The sequence below is a fragment of the Asparagus officinalis genome, chromosome 10, assembly GCF_001876935.1.
Source record: "Asparagus officinalis chromosome 10, Aspof.V1, whole genome shotgun sequence".
Lineage (NCBI taxonomy): Eukaryota > Viridiplantae > Streptophyta > Magnoliopsida > Asparagales > Asparagaceae > Asparagus > Asparagus officinalis.
The window spans coordinates 7,898,113-7,922,576 of record NC_033803.1 but is presented as its reverse complement, the minus strand read 5'-3'; the positions used below and the strand labels follow the sequence as shown (position 1 = coordinate 7,922,576).

At 35.5% G+C, this 24,464-nt stretch overlaps 1 protein-coding gene across 1 annotated transcript; it reads left to right on the top strand.

The window, feature by feature from the left end:
• Positions 15,101-24,384, top strand: LOC109826189 (mitochondrial phosphate carrier protein 3, mitochondrial). Its single transcript, XM_020393184.1, has 6 exons — positions 15,101-15,232; positions 16,025-16,386; positions 16,467-16,510; positions 20,015-20,229; positions 20,351-20,475; positions 23,907-24,384. Exons 1-6 carry the CDS (start codon positions 15,125-15,127, stop codon positions 23,959-23,961), a joined length of 909 nt encoding a protein of 302 aa, XP_020248773.1. The 5' UTR covers positions 15,101-15,124; the 3' UTR covers positions 23,962-24,384.

The window sequence follows — 24,464 nt, the reverse complement described above, 5'->3', positions numbered from 1 at the left end:
ATGATGAACAATGGGTGCATGTGTGTGTACATGTGATGAAGAAGAAGCCTTATGAGATGCACAAGAAGAATTAATATTCTTATGTTTTTGTGCATCATAGCAAAACTTAGCTAAATGGCCTTTTCGACCACAAATGGAGCATTTATAAGTTTTACTATACAAGTGTGCAAAGTGTACGGGTTTAGAAGTTGTAGTACTAGACTTTGCACCCAAGTCCATAAGTTTCTTATTATCTACAATGCATGTTTTAAGGGTTGAATCTAAAGATGATATTCGGTTTTTCACAAGATTCAATTCATCATTATGCATACAAGCATTGGAAATAGAAGTAGATGAAACATGATCATTTCTAAAAGAATTAAACTTATTTCTAATAGTTTCTACTTCTATCATGGCATTATTATTAGCATGAGTTAAGCTAGCAATAGATGAAGACATGTTATTATTTTCCAAACTTAATAACTCATTGTTTTCTTTTAAAATAGCATTCTCTTTAACAACAATATCAAGTTTGGAAGCTAGCGACTCATGATCGGATTTTAAACTAATATGCTTGCTTTTAAGATCAATAAAATTGTTTTGCAATTTTGTATAGGCATGAGATAATCTATCATATGCACAAGCGAGTTCATTGATGGATATATCACTATCGGATTCCGAATCGCTTACCACACTAGGGCTATCGCCTAGTGGCCGTGTGCATGATGATGCTCCACACTCACTTGAAGAACAATCCTCCAAACTACGTCGGATTTCCTCCAAGTTGCCTTGATGTGCTTCTATGAATTTCCATAAATTGTAAGCACTATCAAAATGAACAAATTTGTTAGAAAATGATGAGTCAAAGGCATTAAGGAAATATTCTAACAAAAGCTTGTTCATTGAAAACATTTTCTTATCATGATTGCTCCACTTGGATATCTCCAAAGTGGGCACAATATAAGCACAATCAATAACTTCCCATAAGTCGATATTTCTAGATTCAACAAATAGTTTAAATCTAGAAGCCCATTGTGCATAGGGGAAATTAATGAATTTAGGAGCAATATTTGATTCATAGCCTAAACGAAATATATTCATATTCATGATATATATGTGAAAATATGCAAGCAAGACTAATGTAATCATAACTAGATTAGCACAAATAAGATAACTTGGATCTTTAACTCAAGGCGGTTAGACCTTAAATCAAAGAGCACCAAGCTCTGATACCAATTGTTAGACCCTAGAGGGGGGGTGATTAGGGTCTTATGCTAATCTAATCCGATTAAATGCCAATTAAAACTAATTAATACGTTATCCTAGCAAGTATGAAATACAACAAGATATATGAGCTAGGATAAGCAATATGAATAATGAAATATATCCTATATGATGAACTATATATGCAAGGATATATAAACACAATGGTAAACAATGTAAACAAGATAGTGGATGATATAGATAATGAGCTAATGACAATGGCGATATAAGATATGAACATAAATATGAATGAACGCCAAAGCACACTCAAACAAGCAATATGATCACGGAGTTCGGACCTTCCGTCCTACGTCTCCGCTCCCCACTCCCGGGGAGAAATCCACTAACACAATCCGGTTTGGAAGCCGGAACTTCTTCTACACACTCGGTTTTCTAGCTAACCGAAAACTCTACAACTCACACTCTTGCAATCACACTCTACACCCACTAAGTGTTGGACCTAGCCGTGTCTCCCTCAAGTGCTCGGTTACAACCTCTCCCTAGGCACGTCAACCGACGCCACTCCTCTTGGGACGATCCCCGACTCTCACCACACACTCCTCACTCGGTGTACAAGTGTATTACAAAGTGATTCTCACAATAAGCACAATATAACAAATGATTGTTCTCTCTAACAAGATGAGAACTCAATTAAGCTCACTCTCAATGTCACAAACCCACAACCCTAAATTATACTATGAATGTAAATACAATAAGCTCAATGGTTGTGTGTGTACAATGAGATAAATAAAATAATTAAACTCAATATAGAAATATAGCCTATGGAAATTTAGATCAAAACAATAAATAGCTAGAATTGAGTTTAAGGAAAACTTCTCTATAGATCAAGAGTGAGAGAGAGATGAGTTGAATGCCCAAACACCAAATGATGATCTCCTCTTTGCTCTTGTGAAATTTGCTTCACAAACTAAAACCCTTAATTGCTTAAAAGCTTTTTAAACCAAACTTAAACAAAACCTTAAACAAGTTTAAACCCTTGTTAAACTATTTTTTAAAATAATCTCTTGGAGAGCTTGAGAGTTGAAGACAATGGGTATTTATACCCTCTCACAACTCAGCCAAAAACTACCCAAGAAAAGGACAAAAAGACCCAGAGAAAATCGGCTCAGAAAAGAGCCGTTAGAAAGCAACGGTCACATAGTCGGTCGACCGGAAATATCGTCGGTCGACCGCGATGAAGATCCCAACCTGGGAATCGAGCAGAAACAGCGTCGGTCGACCGTACCGGTCGACCGGAGGAAATTTCGGTCGACCGACCAAAATTTCGGTCGACCGGATTACTGTAGCAATGCACAGCAATTTTGTAAAATCAATTTAAATAGTAAATGAACTCCAAAAATTATGAAATTTTGTGGGAATGTTCTAGACATGTAGATTAACATGTCAGAGAAAGAATTTCTGAAAAATCATTTCCCAGTTGAGAGAAATAAATGTTTGAACACAAAAATACAGTTTCTGAAAATCTGCTGTGATACACGATTTTGTAAAATCAATTAGGCACAGTAAATCAACTCCAAAAATAGTAAAATTTTGAGAAAAGTTTCTAAACATGTATATAAACATGTCAGAGAAAGAATTTTTCAAATATCACTTCTCATTTGTAAAAACTCATCAGTTTTGTAAAACATGCACGAACATGTGCACGAACGAAAACGTGAATTTGTAAATTCCTTTAAACATAACAAATCAATTCCAAACTTGATGAAACTTTGAGAAATGTTTGAAAATGATATTTTGAACATTTTACAAAAAGAATTTTCCAATTTGCATTTCCCAATTATGAAATCTCATTATTTTGCAAAAGTGTTCAAAACATAAAAACCCAAAACCATGCATGTATATATATAACTATATATATACATAGAAACCAAATACGTGTGTGTATATGATATTGAGCTTAAGGTACTTAACACACATAATATAAAATCTAAATTAGATTACCCAAGCTTTATCTTGATCTTCATTGTAGCTCAACTTGGTACATATGCGGATGAAGCTTGAACTTGATCTTGAACTTGAATTGTACGATGCTTCACTCCACAATTCCGCCAACCTCCATTTGATATGATCGTTATGGCGCAATCCATCCATCCTCCAACTACGTTGTTTGTCTATAATAAATAAAAAAACACAAATACTAGACAAACAACATTAGTGGTAAATTGTTTGTTAAACATCATCAAAACAAGAAGGCCAACAGGTTTCTGAAAAAAAATTTACGGGAATTGAACTCCCGTGAAGTTTAATTTCTTTAAAAATATTCACGGGAGTTCAACTCCCATGAAGATTTACATTAGGATTAAAAACTCCACGGGAGTTCAACTCCCGTGGAGTTACAGGCCAAATTTCCCAGATAATCGCTCTCTGGGAAATTTAGACTGCAACTTCATGGGAGTTGAACTCCCGTGAAGTTGCAGGTTTTACACAACATGCACAGGTTGTTGTGCTGTGCATGTTTTGTATACATCTACATATTTAACTTATATACAGAACTATTTACCTGTTACCAACAATTACTACAATATATATATGATTTAAACACTCACGAATCAAACAATACTAAAAAAGAATACATATCGAGCTATAATTGATCCACAAAAGTATAGTATTTGAAAATTCATACAAGTTACAAAATTTAACAAAATAAGTTCAAATACAACCCAATATAGCTCCTCTCCTTCCTCTCCCTCTCTTCCCCTCCCCCTCGCTCTTCCCCGCCCCCGCGTTTCTGCTGATGAGCCTCAACTATCTGAGTATCCGGCTGTGTATGAGGCTGAGAAGTGCCGGCTCCATCAGCATGCGAAGTGCCGGCTCCATCGGCATGTGAAGTGCCGGCGTCATCAGGCTCCATCAGCATGCGAAGTGCCGGCTCCATCGGCATGTGAAGTACCGGCGTCATCGTTATGTGGCCGTCGGCGCCGAGTGTACGCCTGCCCAAATGATCGAGACCTATCCTCACGACCTGTGAACTTGTCGACATTAGTCTTATAAAACACTTGCGCTATGGTCTTCTTGATCCTGCTGAGGAGTCCTAACGTCACCTGATCCTAAATCTCAGGCACGTGCGCATCAATATCAGCCTCAATGCTATCAAAAGCACGGACCTGTGAGGTAAACAATTTATTAAGTACCAACTCAATAAAAAAATATTATAATTTAGCTTAGAAACTTACGTAATCTCTCTCGTTCATCCTACTAGGGATGTAACTGTCTGTCGGTGGGCGTGGCACGTGTCCAGCTGATGGTTGTGTGTCACACGTGATCCATCTACGTGTGATACCCTAATACCAACACATATACACAATATAGTCAACAGTTGTAGGCCTCGTATCTTGGATGAAATCCCACCTGTGAGCCCACCTATCTATGTACGCCGCACGGACTATGGCCCAATCAGTATGATGCAAAGTAGGTGGCCGTCGACGATCAATCTGCTCGATAGGATATGGCACATGCTGAGAGAGCGTAAACTATCGTAGCACACGGTCAGGGGCATGCATCTCCACGATCTCCCAACAAATCAATGGAACTCTGGCTCTCCATAAGTCGGGAGTATCTCGGCAGATGGGTGCAAGAGAATACATATCGAGCTCCGATGGTGTATAGGGTCTCCACTTAAACTGAAATAAAATAAAACATTTATCAGTATCAACAACAAAACTATAATATTCATAACGACTTGTAAAATAAAACATTTATCAGTATCAACAACAAAACTATAATATTCATAACGACTTGAGATTTATATTTACATGTTCGTGTTGGAGGCCATCAAGCTCATTTCGGTAAAACTCACGATGGCGCGTCGCTGATCGGTACTTAGTGTACCGCACATTATACCTATATGCAGAATAGAGAATATATAAGTACAAATTCAATACGAATAAAATTTGTGTGTACAATTATACCTGTACGCCAAAGAAAACTACCCCGGTAGGTCACGGTACATAAGTAAAGTAGGGCGTCCAAGATGAATGCGCTCCCATGACCAAATCTGTATCAATGTGCAGCATCCCTTGAATTCTTTATTCTACATCAGGGATACTCTACCCAGTTCTCGATACAAGTATGCCAACACCGTACTGCCCCACGATAGTGTGCCGCATACGTCAAAATCCTCCAGTAACGGCAGCCATCGTGCATGTACAAGAGTCTTGCTCGCATCACGAAAAAGCATGCACCCTATCATGTGCAATATGTACACACGAGCATGAAACTGAAGCGTCTCCATACTGGCATCCTCTGGTATGTCGCTCTGAAATGTATGACGAAGCCACAATAGCTTCATCGCACCACTCCTCAAGTCAGGAACCTGACCAAGAAGCCTAGCACATACCTGAGGACAACTATGATCATCGGTGCCCGTAATTGCCGGCCTATCGATTCGGAGCCCAAGTATGACGGCCACGTCCTGTAAGGTGATGGTGCACTCCCCTATATGCATGTCAAAGGTATTGGTCTCTGGCCTCCACCTCTCAATCAGTGTAGTGATAAGCGGCCAATCAAGCCTAATATATCGAACCGTCGAACACTCCCGGAAACCGACCCGAGCGATCAGCTCTAGAACTCTCGCATCCTCAATGACCCAAGCCGAATGACTCTGGGAATGCTCGATCATGGTGATGTCTGGTATGGGCTGCACGTCAAAAAGAATTGATTAAGTATAATGCGAAAAATTAAAATTAGTGCCAAGGCCAAGGAATATATACAAAAGATGTTTTACTTGTCCTGAGCCAATATGGTCTGAAACGTGGCTCGCCTGGAGGGTCAAAACATCGGGGCATATCGGTCCCGGATCCATAATGAATATATCTGAGAATAATATTAGAAGATAATGTACAATGTGTTAGATCTTTCTGTTAAAATTCTGACTTGGTTATATATAAACAACAAACGAATGCGCAACGTGAAGAAAGCAATAACTTGAAACCAAACATTAAATTTATATAACATAGTACGAAACGCTATAAATTACAATCACAAATGACATACGGAAACAAACACATAACGAAACCACTATAAATTACAATCACAAATGACATACGGAAACAAACACGGATCGAAACCGTTACAAATTACAACATCAACGCCTAATCCTAGCTGGACAATTATTTTTGTTATGGCCCGGTTGATCGCATCTACTATACTTATTTCTCCTCCTAACTCCTTCACGACCGTCATCCATATAATTTCTAATTTGTACGGAACGAGGGCATCCCGCCGACCTTTTACACAAAGGAGGTAATATCAGTGGCCCGTCTTGTGTCCAATGTCGACTATCATATGGTGGACGAAAACACTCTTTGTACGTTTGTTGATAGTTGTAAGTAGAATACGAAGCCGCGACGAACTTATAATGTGAAATCCTCGCATCACATTATAGATTAGAACAAGCCGCGACAACATGTGAACAAGGAATCCATTGTAATTGCGGTACATTACAAGTGCACGTACATGTGTGATCCACTAACATGTTAACTTTGTAAGAGCGACTTTCTCTATGTGATATTCCCTCAATGACCTCTCATTCATTAAAAATATATCTTATGACATGAAAGGATCGAGCTTGCACAATCGGAGCCGCTAGCATTCCATCATTCTTTGGTTTGAGCTCCGATCAGATATTTTCACCAAGTTCGCGACATAGTAGAAAGAAGTTATTAACTCTGTAAAATGTTTTAGCAACTAGTGACTATATTGGCATACTGCTTGCTCTCCTGAGCATGTCATTAAAACTCTCTGAAGCGTTCGTAGTCACCATACAGAATCGTCTCCCGCCATCTTCACATAAAACCCACTTATCAACATTGTGTGGTACCCAAACTAGTTTTGATCCAATCATGTGCAGCTCGAGAATAAACTTAATCCTCTCTCGTATTTGGTCATAAACTAATTTTTCTGTTGCATAGCCGGCTTGCCAAAGAAGATATTGAACCTGACCGTTTCCATATTTCTTCTTGAAGTTGTCCCTAATACGTCACAAGCAATAACAATGTGCATGTGGTGACGGGAAATGACGTTGGAATGCTCTTGGAATTCCTTTCATCCTATCAGATATGAATGTAATCGGCCACACCCCCACACTAGGGATATGATATCTAATGCATACAAAAAACCACGCTCAATTCTCTGTGTTTTCAACATCAACCGCTGCAAACGCCAAAGAAAACAAACTACCATCCGCGTCAACTCCGGTGGCAACAAGCAAAACGCCTTTATACTTGCCGTATAAGTGAGTGCCATCAATGCTAAGAAGATGACGACAATGTTGGAAACCCTCAATACAAGGCCCAAATACCCAAAATACACCCGTGAATCGCCGTTCTTCGCCATTAAGAGGGTATGATGAAACTTCATATATGATCTCAGGATTTTCTCTTTTGAGTGCTTCAAGATAATGCGGTAAGATCTCATAAGATTTGTCTCAATCCCCAAATATTTTTATCATCGTCTTCCTCCTAGTATTCCAACACTTATTGCATGATACATCCAAGTTGATCGTTTTATGCACTAAAAGATGAATATCTTTCGGTCGTAGATCAAGATCCTCCCTTAGATGCGGTAAAATCAATCGATATATAAAAGAAGAGGACGCATGCTTGTTATTCATCTCCAATCGAGGATTGCTACATGTGTGTACTCCGTTGTACGCCGTAATTTTGAAATGCTCACTTACTCTTACACCTGAACGTGAATTAAGCTTCCAAGGACAATTCGCATTCCTGTCGTAGTGTCCACCAAGATCTTCGTCTTCACCATCTTTACGATAAAAAACAAACCGTATTATAGCTTGTTGTGTTATTTTTTGTTGGCCTAAACTTGACATTTTTTACAATGGCATACGAGTGAAGCGCATGGATCAATTTCTCCTTACTCTCATAAAGATCTCCCTTCACGAATGAGAAGTCCTCGCCCTATGTATCATGACTGTTATTAGTGCCAATAGGAACAATTTCCATCACAGAGTTATCAATCCATTCTTCTCCTTGAAGTTCATCGGGCGACGGATCCTCTAAGACAACATACTCATTATTAGCATAACACTCGTCAATGTGGTGGTTGTTCCCTTCATCACGATCTATCAAGGTCATGCTATTAATTTGTAAGCCCTACTCTTCATCATTATTCTCATATTCAACACTTGTATTATCTTCTTGAATTCCCGTGTTAGTATCGAAAGCATTCGAAGTGCCCACAAGTGAATGACCGCTCATATATTGTGATTGTGTCCAACCTTCATCTTGTTGAGGAGATAAAAAGCCAACGGAATCAACATCATGGTCTTCCAACATGCGGGAGTACATTTCGTCATAATTCAACGATTTGCCTAAATTCCTATGATGTTTTTCAATGAACAATTCGATTGAACGCTTCTCGTCATGTAAGACTCCAATGAGACTCATATCATAGTCACTTGATATTTGAATGTCGCTTGTCCTGTTCTCCACAACAGGATAATTGCAAATAACATTGAGGTGATACTCACGTGAGTTGGTTAATGTAAGTTTGTGTAATTCATTAACCAACTCATCGAAAGTACACGATTTTGTTATAAACAACGGTCTCGTCGCACCTCCTTCATAAACGGGCATAGAAAGTACACGATTTTGTTATAAACAACGGTCTCGTCGCACCTCCTTCATAAACGGGCATATTATTTTCATGGTAGTTAATCTTCCCATCATACGAACACAAAATTACGATTCGATCATTCATCATTACCACTGAAGAGTAAAACATTCAAGATCAATATTACATAAAAAGACTTTAAAAATTGATTATTACTTACCATTAAATCCTATATCAATTTTAGAGAACCATAATTTTACCCAAATTCATATACCAATGTCATACAAATGTAGTTCCCTTAATTTTTACATTTTTTATAATTTCACCTCCAAATCCACAAAATTATTTAATTTTTCTAAGCAAATTTCATAAATTATTCACAATGAAATTCTAAAATCTACATTCCGTCATACATATGTAGTAACACTAATTTTTATATTTTTTTATAATTTCACCTCCAAATCCACAAAATTATTTAATTTTTCTTCACAAAATTCATAAATTATTCACAATGAAATTCTAAAATCTAATTGATGTCATACATATGTAGTAACACTAATTTTTACATTTTTTATAATTTCACCTCCAAATCCACAAAATTATTTAATTTTTCAGAGCAAAATTCATAAATTATTCACAATGAAATTCTAAAATATAATTGATGTCATACATATGTAGTAACACTAATTTTTACATTATTGATAATTTCCCCTCTAAATTAACAAATTTATTTAAGTTTTCTTCACAAAATTCATAAATAATTCACAATGAAGTTCTAAAATCTAATTTTTTACATGTAATCACCATCAAATAGTGAGAAGATACAAAAAATTAAGAGAACATTTTTTTTCGAGGATTTTACCTTCAATCTGTCGAACTCCGACGACAACGGCGATTCCGACGATCGGAAATGGAGGAAGGCGGTCGGAAATGGCCTAAGCGGTCGGAATTGGCCTGGGGTAGCGGCGGTTGGGACGAGGGAGAGAGGGCTAGGGTTTGGGGCGGCAACGTCAGAAATGAGACCGGGGAGGAGATGCGCGCGGTTATATATAGAGGCCGAAACTCCACGGGAGTTCAACTCCCGTGGAGTTGCAGTCTAAATTTCCCAGAGAGCGATTCTCTGGGAAATTATGGCCTTCTGTGAACTCACGCGGATGTCGATAACATACCAACTGCCTGCTTGGAAAGAAAAAGTTTGTTTTCTTCTAATACTCTTATATTACAGACTTCACGTGATGCGTTATTGCTTTATACAACTCCCTTCAGTTATATTATGTTAGTGTGTTTATGTAAATCTTCGTATCGGTGGAGTTATTTACAGTGAACAGGCCAAAAGAAAGTAAAGATTTGTTAAAGTGTTTAGAAGAAATTAACAATTCATTACGGTTATGTTGAATCACCATTGCATTTTGAAAGTTTATAAAATATGCTAAACTTCACGGTGGATTATTTCTGAAGCCCCCGTCGATTGTTGGCGTAATTTATTTTAAAAGAATACAAGATATCTTGACGATATTACAATAGCTCTCGACTAGTAATTTTAGGCGTTGAGAGACGGGAAAGTACATTTGCGTATTCATATTAATTTTATATTAACTAAGATAAGAGCTCACAGGAATCGAATTTCAGTGTTTCACTACATATGTTATGCACATCAATTTTATTTTAGAATTTCAATTCCGTGAATATTATGAATTTTGCTTTCTGAAAAAATTAACATAATTTGTGATGGATTTGGAATGCGGTGAAAATTATTTAAAAAAAAATGTAAAAAAAAAAATTAGCTGTACTACATTATGGTATTTGACATCAATTTAGATTTTTCTTAAATTTCGATTGTGAATAATTAGGATTCGTTTTTTGCAAATAAAATTCTAAATAGGACTGTTTCGAAAATTTTTCCATGATATATATAGACTTAAAAGAAATTAAATTAGACTTAACATAAATCAAACTGGACCTAACATAATAGTTTTGGAGAGAATGTGATCTTGACAGGGACAGAAAAGATTTAAAGGAATATGAAAGTTTTTTGGGTATTTTGAGTTTGAGTGAAATTTTGATATTGTTTTTAAAAAAATTATTTAATATAATTTCTTTATATGGTTTGTTTATTCTTACTCATATCTGGCTTTGTTGATGGCTATCAAGTTGCGCATGATTAGAGTTATCAATGAAGAAGATTTAGAATCGTTCATTTCGCGGTGTAATAGCATTTTAGTACGTTGAAATAATTGCTTATTAGAAAACATTTAAATAATTTTTGGCTGCTGGATTTTGATGGTAAATTATAAAAAATTGTAAAAATTTAAGGGAACTTACATTTTTGTTGTACATTTCTTGAGTTTTAGATGAGCACACATCTATATGATATAGATGGGAATTTAGAGGGCTGGCAGGTACATTGCTGAAAAATTATGTGTTCCTTTCTAAAATTGATATAGGGAATTAATGTAAGTTGTTTTCTTAATTAATTCAGAGAGTTTTTAAGGACGTCATTTGATCACCTATTTTTCTTAGGTGCTCAATATTGATCATTGGAATGTTTTACCTTCTTCGAGTGGTAATGATGAATATCGATAGTCGTCTAAATAAGTTGTGTCGCCCGTCTTGGCCGGACTATGATGGTGAAGATTAACTCGGCGACCGGCCGATCGACGAAATAAATTGCCCGCCGTTTCCATGGAAGGGAAGGTGCGAAGCACGCGCCCACGCGCCCGGCCCGAAAATTGCACGGACCTAGGACGCGCCCGGTGTATTTGGTGCTCGCTTCGGGTCCGCGCGCATTATAAACAATGCACTCGTCTCGTACTTAGCTCGAGCGTGAAGTTCCCTGGTTTAATGGAAGCCTATAAACAACATCACACTGGTACACTTCGAGAGAGGACAGCCCACAGAGAGCCCTCGCGCCCGTGAGTTATCACGATCTCAATTGTGTGCATTATGCACTGTATCCGTTCGTTGTTGACTAGTGGTGCACCGTGGGAGAACAGGACAAGCCGACATTCAAATATCAAGCTTGACTTATGATATGAGTCCTCATTTTGGAGCTTTTACTGACGAGAGCTGTCAATCGGGATGATTTGCTTGTCAAAAATTTGACAAACACGGAGCCCTGATTAGGAATCTTTCCAGCCAAGGACACATAAGCGGTCATAACGGTCTTTTGATCGTTCTGTCCCCAAAAATGGTCAAAAAACGGTTATTTTGTGAGGTTGTTTTGGTCATTTGCTTAGGGGCTGGTTCTATATATATAGGGGGGGTTTCATTTGTTTTCTTCACACTAAAACTCATCTACTTCTCTCTTATACTCTTATACTCTCTTATACTCTTATACCCTCTTATACTTTCTAATCCTTTCATCAAATGGCTTCCAGATCTGATTATGAAGAACAAAACCTATCTCCCGATCTTGAAATGAGTCCTCCTATTGGGTCTACTCCTACCAAAGTTAATCCCGAATCCGGTGGCGACGAATCTGCACCAAGAGCTCCTAAAAAGGCCAAGATCCGATGTGTGGAATTTTTACGAGAAAATCGACGTCACAAAGGATGAACACGGTAGGATCCTCACCCAGAAGGCTAAGGGTACGTTGTGCGGCAAGATTTTTCAAGCTCATCATAAGAGCGACACCAACCACCTCAAACACCATTTAGATAAACACAACAAAGGTCAGACTCCTCAAGGTGATATCCGATAATCTATGATTTCTCAATCCTCCTCTTCTGGTAGTCTTGGTAGTTGGAACTATGACGCTGCCAGAGCCAGGAAATGCGTAATCAGGTTTATCATTCTTAAAAATCTTCCTTTTAAATTAGTAGAAGATGATGAATTTGAAGATATGTTTAGAGATGGTTTTTATCCTGCATTTAAAAAATTTTCTCGTCAAACCTGTCAACGTGATATTTTAAAATATTATCAGGAGGAACAAAGAAAAATAATTTCTTATTTTAAAAATTTAAACTGTAATTTTTTTAACTTCTAATATTTGGACATCTAGAGCACAAACTGGATATTTATGTATCACAACACACTGGATTGATGAAAATTGGCAAATGATTAAAAGAGTTGTTTTTTTTATTGCAATAGAAGAGTCACATACTTGTATTAATGTTGCAAATTTAATAATTGAAGAACTTTTGAAATTAGAAATTTCAGAAAGAATATTTTCTCTTTCACTAGATTATGCAAGTAATAACAATGTAGCTGTTGATTTTATCATATCAACTTTATCATTGCCATGTCATGGTGATCTTTTTCATATTAGGTGTATCTGTCATATTTTAAATTTAATTGTTCAAAGTGTATTTACTAAAATTAAACCCGTGATAGAAAAATGTTAGAACAGTTGCTTATATGCATAATGCTTCTGAACAAAGACTAAAAAGATGGAAACAATTTTGTAAAAAAAAATGTAAAGTCCAAACTAATTCCAAAATATGTTGACCATAGGTGGAATTCCACTTATGCAATGTTAAGTGTAGCAATAGAATATAAAGACATTATAACTGATTTTATAAACTATTATGCTTCTAGTTCTAGTTCTGGTAGCTTTTATGAAATAACTGAAGATGAATGGACAATTATATGTAATTTAAATAAAATGTTACAAGTTTTTTATAATGCTACAATGTTATTATCTGGCTGTTATTATCCAACCATTACTTTAGCTGCTTTACAAATTTTAAATATTCAAATTTTTTTGGGGAAATATCGTATAGATGATACTTTTGGACCTATGATTTTTCAAATGGAGAGCAAAATTAATAAGTACTTTAGGCCTGTTCCTCATATTTTTGGTTTGGGGGTTCTTATTGATCCATGCTTGAAGGATATTGGCCTTCGAAGTTTGTTACAATCCTTGTATGGTAATCAGATTATAGACTTAGATGATGGAACCACCCTTACTGCTACTACTCATCATTTAGCTATTAGAAATTATTTTCAAACCTTATATGATGAGTATGCAGCTAAACATGGTGTAGCTACACAACAGTCTACAGGTTTGGTTTCTTCGAGCTCATCCCGAGGTAAAAGTGTAAGTTTAGATATGTATGCAATGGTAGCTGAGCTAACTGGTGGATTTAGACTTGGATCGTCATCATTGGAGGTTTCTGAAATAGATGAATATTTATCTGCTTCTTTAGTTAAATGTCAAGGAAATGCTTTAGATATTTTGCAATGGTGGAAAGTATATGGATTAGTTTCATATACTATACTTTCCACCATGGTTCGTGTCTTACTAACAGTGCGGGTTTCGACGGTAGCTTCGGACTACGCCTTCAGCACAGCAGGACGTTTGATCGACGACCACAAGACATGTTTAGATCTGTATACTGTACAAGTGGTGATGTGCTTACAAGATTGGTGGAGGTGCGAGAAGCGAACGTAATGCATCGATCAGATGGTTGGAATTGAAGATAAATTTGAAGAATTAGGACTAGCAGATAGATATAAAGAATAAATAATATTAATCAAATTGTAATTTTTATATCTTAGCTTAAAATTTGTAAAGAATTATTTTGGAAATAGTTACAAATGATAGTGATATAGGTGAGTAGGTGCCAACCTAGTTGGGATGTACTTATCTATTGTGATGCGATGAATTCCAAAATAAAATTGTACTTGTAATTTATAAATGCTTTATTAATTATTAATAAAGATTTTTTATTATTTTTTATTTATAATTTATGCCATTTTAAGTGATTAATAAAATTATAAATTTTTATTAATTTTTTGTCTTTTTTTTATAATTTAAAATTTAAATAAAATTTAAAAAATTTGATAAAAAAAATAAAAAAAATGTAGAATAAAAATCCGGGTCAGCCCGGAACCGGCCCAATCGACCTGGGCCCGGGGCCGGTTTCCGGGCCGGCCCGGTCGGGATGGACAGGCCTACCATTTCCGCTAATAACAAATCATATTCCAAATTTAAATTACATCTTAAATTTTTTTGGAACAAGATTACATCTTAAATTAAACAACTCTTTCGGACGAACAGACAGTGTCCTCACGCGCCTCTCACCCGTCGGCACCGGCTCGTATTCGCCATGTCTCCCATTCAGACCAATCACAATCCAACACGCGTCCTAAATACCAAAACACCCTGTTCTGCCGTCCACAGCAAATCCCAACCCCCTCCCTTCCCCCAATCATTTTCCATTATTTAAAGCCCGAAGAAAATTCCAACAATCTCTCTTTCTTTGAAATTCGCGTTGCCCTAATTCGGAGAGCAGAGGCCAAACCCTAGAAAAATTTCAATGGCTCCCTCCNCGAGCCTGGAAAGATCGCGATGTACTCGCCGACGTTTTATGCTGCTTGTACGTTTGGAGGGATTTTGAGCTGTGGGTTGACTCATACGGCTGTTACTCCGCTGGATCTCGTCAAGTGTAACATGCAGGTGACGGTTTCTTCTTGTTTTTGATGAGATCTGTGATTTTTAGGGGTTGGTTAGGGTTTTGTGATTTGAGATCTGTTGGTTTTGTTTTTATTATTGTTGATTTACTCTTTATACGATAGAAACACTTGTAACTTGATGAAAATATCAGATCTTTGATTGCTTTGAGTGTTTATTTGATTGATTAGGGCGAGGCTAGGGTTAGGGTCAAGTTTGATTAGGGATTTGTAAGTTTAGATCTTTGCTGTTGGTGGAAGTAATTTTCTCATTATTTAATTTATATTGTTTTTTATTGATTTGTTTATGATTTCAGATCTTTGATTGTTTTGAGTCTTTATTATATCTGTTATAACTTAAGTTTGAAGCTGGGAACTTGGTGAAGAAATTTATTGGTTTCTGAATCTTCGTTATGAATATATCTATCAATAAAAGTTTCTTATGATTGTATGTTTTCCAAGGCTTATTTGCGGATCATTGTATGAATTTCATGTTGAAAGAAATAGCTTCTTTTTTGTTTTTTTTTTGTGTTGGGGGGGGGGGGGGGGGGGGTCTCCTTTGAAGATTCCTCAGCTTCGCTATCGATTATAATACACTGATCTAAATTTGACAGTTTTGTAATTTCTCTTGCTTGTCAATTTCGGATTTCTTCCAATCTTTGTATATTGTTTCTTTGTTGCGGGAGTGACTGTTTGATTGACATTTCAAATTATAAGGGAACTTCTTCGGATGCGAGACAAAACCTCTTTTTTCTGCTTTGGTTGAAAATTTATTAAATATTATTTATGTCATTATTAGATTGATCCTGCAAAATACAAGAGCATCCCATCGGGATTTGGAGTCCTGCTAAAGGAGCAGGGAGTTAGAGGTTTCTTCAGGGGATGGGTGCCAACCTTGCTTGGTTACAGTGCTCAGGGAGCTTGCAAGTTTGGGTTCTATGAATTCTTCAAGAAATACTATTCAGATCTTGCTGGACCTGAGTATGCAACTAAGTACAAGACGCTGATCTATCTAGCTGGGTCAGCATCTGCTGAAGTGATTGCTGATGTTGCTCTTTGCCCCATGGAGGCTGTGAAAGTCCGAGTCCAGACACAGCCAGGGTTCGCTAGAGGATTGAGCGATGGGCTTCCGAAGTTTGTCAAAGCTGAAGGAGCAATGGGGTATTATTTCATGGGGCTTTTATTTCATTTTGCTTGAGTTTCCCTTCTTGTCATCATCACTGATGGTTTGACATTTACAGATTATACAAAGGAATTGTACCACTATGGGGTCGTCAGATTCCTTGTAAGAAATTATTTTCTTCTTTCATAGAGTTAGTTAATATCTGCCATTATATGCATATGTTTGTTGATGACTCTTAATCACTTTTCTTCTTTCATAAAGGTTCTTAACAAATTTTGACCTTGATATCTGATGTTGGTGACTCTTAATCACTTTCAAGTTGTTTTTTAGTTTATCTTATGTTATGCCAGTACTTCTGTCAGGTATATATTTATTACTTATTCTATTAAGAGTAACTGGGACGCTTGTGTTGAAATGCAACTGCACAGATATGACTTGTATTTTTGGGGGAGCCATCTTTGATATAAGTTTCTTTACCAATACATTAAAATTATAATTTTCCCCCTTAGTGCATAACAATTAGATTTATTTGGGAGGTAAGGTTTATTTTTAATTCGAAAAATGTTTTTTCCCATCCCAGTTAGAATTGGTTTTCGTCCATTTTTATTTTTCTTCCTTCTCCTCCAAGGATACTTCTTGTATTCTTTTTCTGCTTTTCCTCCTGAAATAAAGGTTTTGCTGCTGCTTTTAGGGCCTGTTTGGCTATTTCCAAAAAAAATGGAAATGGAAATGTCACTTTTCAAATGCTTTCATAACATTTCAAGACATTTCCCAGTTTTCTTTTTTTATGTTTGTTTTGCAAAGAAAACTCTCCTTTTCACTGCCAAGTCACACAAAAAACAAAAAAAGCCTCCATAGTAACAGTGTTGGACATTTCCATTTCTTTTGTTTGTTTGAAAACAAGAAAAAGAAAAAGAGAGAAAACCAATTTAAATAATATGTTTTATTCTTCATAACTATTCAAACAGTGCTTTTAGTAATAAATAATTCTCTGAAGTGACATTTCCCAGTGTTTTCAGAGGTTTTTGTTGTGAAAACACATTTCTTAAAAATATGAGGTGGCATCCTATGTGGCTTTTCATTTCCCAAAATTTAAAAACGAAACAAACACCTGAAATGGAAAACTTTTGAAATCAAAATCCTAGGTGGCACAGGGGGGTTTTCTTGAAAGGTGATGTGGAGGGACATTTCTCATTTTTTTAAAGCAAACAAACAGACCCTTAGTTGATTATTATATACTTCATTATATTACTACTTGATTTTTCTTGACTTGCTTCACTTATATGCACATAGTACTTTTTGAAATCCCTTGATGGTTTTCGAGATTTTATGTGTGCATACAAAAAAATTGTCCTTTCTGCTTGATTATTCTCCATATGCATGGAATTGCACTCCAATGAAGCAGTCTACAGTATTATCTAATACCCTTATATGTAGTTATTCATATTCTTCTTGCACTTCTTTTCTGTCTTGATTCTTCTGTTTTTCAAACTCATTTGCAAATAGTTCTTGTTGAAATACTATTGCAATCTTCACAATTTTATGTTTGTATACAATACTGTCCTCACTGCTCCAGTCTTTTCCAAATCTTTGGAGTTGCACACCAATGACGTGATCTGCAGTATTATGTACTACCTTGACATATACTTGTGCTTAGGATTTCTCTGTTTTATTGTCATCCTGTTTCTTCTGCACTTTGAACTTATTTGCCTTGAAATCAGACGATGTATCCTCACTGCATATAGTTCTTCTTGGAACCCCACTATGATTTTCAAGATTTTATACGTGCATACAACAAGTTGTCCTCACTGCTTGAGCCTTCTCCAAATTTGTCAAATTGTATTCCAATGAAGTGGTCTATAGTGTTATCTACTTGACTGACATGAAACTGTTTGCTTAAGCCTATGGTTTCTTCTCCATCTTGCTTCTTCTGCTCTTTGCCAACTTATGATTCACATAATTCTATTGGAATATCGTTGTGCTAACTGGTCTTCAAGATTTTATACTTCACATAATCTTGTTGTAGCTGCTTTAGTTTTCTCAAAAATTGTGGACGCATAATCATGGAGTGCTGTTGTGATCACTGATCTTTAAGATTTTATACATATATAATATAATCCTAGCTGCTTTAGTTTAATACTTCACGTAATATTATCCAAGCTATGTTAGATTTTATACTTGTTATTCCATCTTGATTATTCTGCACTTTATCAACTTATTTGCACATAGTTCTTCTTGAAATCCCACTATGGTCTTCAAGATTTTATGTGTGCGTACAACAAACTGTCCTCACTGCTTGAGTCTTCTCCAAAATTTTGGAGTTGTACTCCAATGAAGTGGTCAATATTGTTGTCATGGCTTGCAATTATGCATATAACACCTTTTTTAATCTTTCTTGATTCTTCTGCATACATCAAGTTATGGTTTGCATAGCTCATTCCCATTATGAACTTTGAGATATTGTGTAAACAGTCATCCTCAGTGCTTGAGTTTTTTCAAACCTTTGGAGTTGCAATCCAAATATTTTGTGTAAAATTTGTTGTCACTGTTTGAGTTTTCTACAAATATGTTGAGTTTCCCACCGATGAATTGATCTGTAGTATTACCTATACCATGTTGCATCAAATTTTCGTCCAGTTTTTTCTTCTGCACTTTGTAAACTAATTTTGTTGCACACAGTTGTTCTTGAAATCCCGCTATGATTTTAGGATTTTATGCGTGCATATAACAAATTGTCCTCACTGCTTGAGTCTTCTTCAAAATTTTGGAGTTGCACTCCAATGAAATGGTCTATATTTGCTCTTTGCTGTATTGACAAGCAACTTTTCATATAATTCCTCCAATTTTGTACGTCTTGATTCCTTTACAATTTGTCTATTATCTATTGCAATGGCATCCAGTTTCAGCCTTCCAAGTACTGGCATGTCTGAAGAATTTCAAGTACTCTTGCCTTTGAGAGTTTGATCTTAGGGTTTTCCTTGTGCTCCCCGTTCATTTAATAATTGCTTTTGTATGCGACAAATAATCTGACAAGATGTTGTCAAAAGATCTATTATTTATTAAAAATATTGAAGGAGTCGATAGCATGCCACTGAAATTTATTTGATAATTTAACGGAGGAAAGGTTGTAATTGAATTTTTTATTAACAGTTGAATAAATTTTCCCCCTAATTCTTCTAGGTTAATGAGTGCAAATCTTAGTGTGTCTGCATGTGTGGAGTTGTATACATAATCTAAATTTGATATAATCTATTGTACCCAAGAGCTTTATTGGGAGTGCTATCAGAGTTTATATTGATTGCAATTGGGACCTTGGTTTCAAGTGTTTGAGGAGCTGATGGGAATATTTAACTGTTAACCTGATATTGAGATTGTTTTGTGTAGACGGTTAAGCATGTAAAAGTGTCTTTTCTCTACAGAAGTTACCATGCAAAAACTGTTTCTTTACCAGTTACCTTTGGTTAGATCAAGTTCTAAACTTTTCTACCTATCGGTGGCAGAATTGCATTTTGGTTGGAAATGACCTGATGTTTATATGTAGCATAGAGATATATGTATGTTTATGTTCATAGTTCTCATTTCAAATTTATTTTCTTTCCATGCCTTGGTTTGGCTATACTATGCATTATGTTTTCATTCTGATTAGATGTCAAATTTAACTTACAGACACGATGATGAAATTTGCATCCTTTGAGACCATTGTTGAGATGTTATACAAATACGCCATTCCCACACCAAAGGATCAGTGCAGCAAAACTCTTCAACTGGGTGTGAGCTTTGCAGGTGGTTATGTTGCTGGAGTATTCTGTGCTGTCGTCTCTCACCCAGCTGACAACCTTGTATCTTTCCTCAACAATGCTAAGGGGGCAACTGTTGGTGATGTAAGTACTATATAGTACATAATCACAATGGTCGTATCCTTATTTTAAATGTTTAATATCTGGACATTTGCTCACTATATTTTGTTTGTTGCATATTTTTTTTATATTTAATCGTGATCAGGCTGTGAAGAAACTTGGAATGTTGGGCTTGTTTACCCGTGGGCTCCCACTCCGAATTGTCATGATTGGTACTTTGACAGGAGCTCAGTGGGGTATTTATGATGCATTCAAAGTCTTCGTTGGCCTGTATGTACTCTTTTAACTTCATATCTTTATATCTATTTTTCTCTTCTAAAGCTAGTTGTTTTTTTTACAAAAGGTAGTAGTTCTTTTCCAAAAAAATAGGCACAGATAATGCATATGCATCTTTGGAGTTCAGCAAATTGATCTAATTTGGTTCTTTGTGGCTGAATTTCAAAAAACTACCATGATCTTAGATATGTTTTAAGAAAATACCACGAGCTGTTTTGTTCAGTTACCATCAACTTCATATCTTTCAAGATAGATAATCCTTAGTTGAATTTTATAAGTTCAAATTTACCCTGTTATGTATTTTACCCAATAGTAAGCCGAAGAAAAATGTGAACTTTTTTGTTAATTATTAATGTACAACAATACAATAGTACATAAAGCTTGACATAAATTCTATATTACCTTACCCTCACTTCATCCTTTCCACACCCATGTTCCATAAAGTAAATAGACTTTGAGGCATGTAATAACTTCATGATATTCTTTCGAAATAATATTTTATTAATACCAAGAAGTTACAATTGCAATTGTTCTTTATTTCACATGATTTTATTGTAGTGCATGGGGGGAATAACTGATAGTTACTTAAGTTCTTGTTAATCTCTGGGAAAATAGTTAGGGGACTTTCGTATTTTTTTATTTTTTGAAAAAACGCCAATTTTTATGGTTGTTTTCGAAGATATAGGCTTTTAACCTATACTAGGATGTAACACGTGCTTTGCACGTAATGCATATTATGTAACGATATGAAAGTAAATATTATGTAACGATATGAAAGTAAACATTCAAAGGACAATTTATTGACATTTATATTAGTTTTTCTCTTCATGAATTTGCATACTTGTATAACTAATAGATTGATGTTTTTTTTCCATAAATGAGTGGTGAACTCGGTCGTAGATTTCTTCGTTTCCTCCAAAGAAAGCAATATAATCTTCTCTCTCAATTATCACTTGTCAAATCTTGTTAACTGCTAGGCATTCCGGTTACTATAATCAAGAGACTGTCTCTCTTTTCAAAATTCTCACTTCCACCATTTTTTTCTTTTGATTCTTTCTTTTGTGCATTTAAGCATCCATATATAACATAATTTTATGTCTCTTGAGATCCAAGTAAAATGTTTATGGAAATAGATTAGTCATTAAATAATTAGTGCATACTTAATGAAGAGAATTTAATTAGTCAGTTTGAGAAGATACATGAATGTTTTCATTATGGGTTCATCTCTTACTATTCATATTAAATGCATTATTAGTAGTCTAAGAAAGGAAGATGTCATAAATTAATTTATTAGTAGGATCTAATTATTATATTGCAATAGTTTTTTATGGAAAAAGATATTAAGACACATCCAAACTAAACTAAAACCCAGAAGCACAACAAAAGAATGTGGATAAACGTTGCTCCTTATCAAACTGCAGAATATTGTGTAAAAACGGTGGTGAGTCTTAACTATAATGAAATCATTAATTTTCTTAACTTCGGACCAACATATGAGCCATTACATTCCTTGTTTGACAAATTATCTGAAAATCTCATTTCTCGGGTGATGTGCAACATCGCTGAATATCATCCACAAAGTGTTTGAAATCAAGTGTTGCTCCGCTCCATTTTGGATATCTCTACCTCTCCACGTCCAATGTAAAGGGCAAATGTAATAACTTCCCATATTGCTTGGAGTTCCGTTTGCTCAGAATTATCTTGTTTCCAAATATTATGATAAGTATTTTGCAATAATTAGTAATTATATTATGATAGTTTTATATGCTATTTCCATAAGCTAAGAGGTTAGCATTTATCTTAGTATTCCTCTCCATGAATTTTTTATATATCAAACACATTTTAGTGTATTGTAGTATTAGATTAGATGTTAGGTTTTTAATTAAATATTAGATTATCTTAAATTACAACATAATTTATAAATATAAGTTATCATATTATTATCTTAAATATTAAAATGGTATATTTATTGTATAATATATGATATCTAAAGTGAAATATCTATCTTATTTAACATAAGACTAACATGATTAAAATTTATGATATATATTAGTTCTTATGTTTATTGCAAGAATAATTATAGTTTAAGATCGTGTAGATCAAGTTCAACGGAGCGGATCGCAAAAACAATTAGGGAATGATGTGATTTCCTTAGGTGGGAATCTAATGCGTCACCTTAGGAAAACATTTCCATATATATATATTTAGTTTCTAATGTTAGTTCTTATGTTTATTGGATGAATAATTATAGTGTAGTAAATAGAATTAATTGAATAAGTTTCAAGGTATTATTGGAAATCATCAAATTGTGGAAGGGTAAAAGAGTTAATCAAAAGTTTTAACATCTCAATCCTCTTTTATAAATAGTATAGATTTATCTGGTTGGACATTGTTTTAGTACTATGTAATGAATTTTTCTTTCGGTTATATTATTGTAAGTCATGTCTTAGCCAAGATATTGATCTGTCCTTCTGAAGTGAGGAAAATCAGAAGTTTTAGAGGAGAAACAAAGAGAGACCATTTTAAAACAGAGGTTCAGTTAGAGAAGGAAGATGCATGAGTGTAGTCACTAGAGAGCAGTTACTTTAGCAGTATATTAATGCTTCCGCTAGTTAGTGCGATTAACTTATATATATATTAATGTTTTCCTAAGGTGACACCTTAGGTTCCCACCTAAGGACGCGGCTTAAAATCACATCATTCCTTTTTTTTTTTTGCGATCCGCTCCGTTGAACTTGATCTACACGTTCTTAAACTCAAACATCAATTTTGGGGTGAACCCATCGTGTTTTGACCCTTTGTTGAGCCGTGTAAAAAGTTCTATTCATTCGAAACCGTTAAAATTATGGTGAGTGGATGAAGGGTCAAAACACGACGGGTTCACCCCAAAATTGATGTGTTTGGGTTTTAGATTGTGTAGATCAAGTTCAACGGAGCGGATCGCAAAAACAATTAGGAATGATGTGATTTTAGATCGCGTCCTTAGGTGGGAATCTAATACGTCACCTTAGGAAAACATTTCCATATATATATATATATATATATATATATATATATATTAGAAAACGGGAGGTGAGCTGCCAGCGTAAGAAATTTCCTACGCTGGCGCCATGTGTCAATATCTTATTCGTTGGATACTCATTTATAGAAATAACAGATTTTTGAATGGTTAAATTTATAAAAGTTAAAGGACTTAGATGTAAAAAACATAAATCTCTCCTGATTAATATCTTCCTTTCATAGATTTTATGCTTGGTACCAAGCATACCGATATTTCTCATATATATATATATATATATATATCATCAACATTATTTTTTGAAGCATATGCAATGTTTACTATTTTATGCAGCTCATCCTTTGCCACATCTGTGATTAGAATTGCATGTTTCTTCTCACAACTTATGTTACTTTTTTACTCGCAGGCCAACCACTGGTGGAGCTGCTCCTGCTGCGGCCACACTCCAACCTGCAAAATGAGCAACTACTCATTTTTCATTAAGTGGTTTTATTTAATAACAAAAGTTTCACTGATTGTTTTGCTCCTCTGCGGATGGGGTGTATAATATTTTTTTTTGAAGCATAGTTTTATTTCCTATCAGCCTTCGGAATTTCAACGGATGGTTTTGTTCTGATCTCATCCTCCAGACACGAGAGAGCTCTAAATGATGGTAAAGTTGAAGATATATTTTTTGGTGTTGTCTCACATTTCTAAAAGAAATTGAGTAATAAATTTTGGATTAGAGGCAGTAGTTCTGCCTAGTACTCTCTCTGTTGTTGTATTCTTTCTTTTGCATCTTCACTTCTGGAACTGCCATTTTATTTTCTTGCGTCAAGTGCTCTCTCTCTTGTGATGAGTTTTTACTGAACTTTGATAAATGAACTTCATTCTCATCCTTCAGACATGAGTTTACTCTTTGCTATGATCAAGGTGAAGATGGTGTTTTTGGTGTTATGTTGCATTTCTAAAAGAACTTGAGGAA

Excerpts from the sequence above, each read along its gene's own strand:
- LOC109826189 (XM_020393184.1), top strand. The coding sequence starts at position 15,125 with ATGTACTCGCCGACGTTTTATGCTGCTTGTACGTTTGGAGGGATTTTG. Across the intron at positions 16,387-16,466 it reads AAAGCTGAAGGAGCAATGGG|ATTATACAAAGGAATTGTAC; the intron begins GTATTATTTCAT and ends TGACATTTACAG. Across the intron at positions 16,511-20,014 it reads ATGGGGTCGTCAGATTCCTT|ACACGATGATGAAATTTGCA; the intron begins GTAAGAAATTAT and ends TTTAACTTACAG.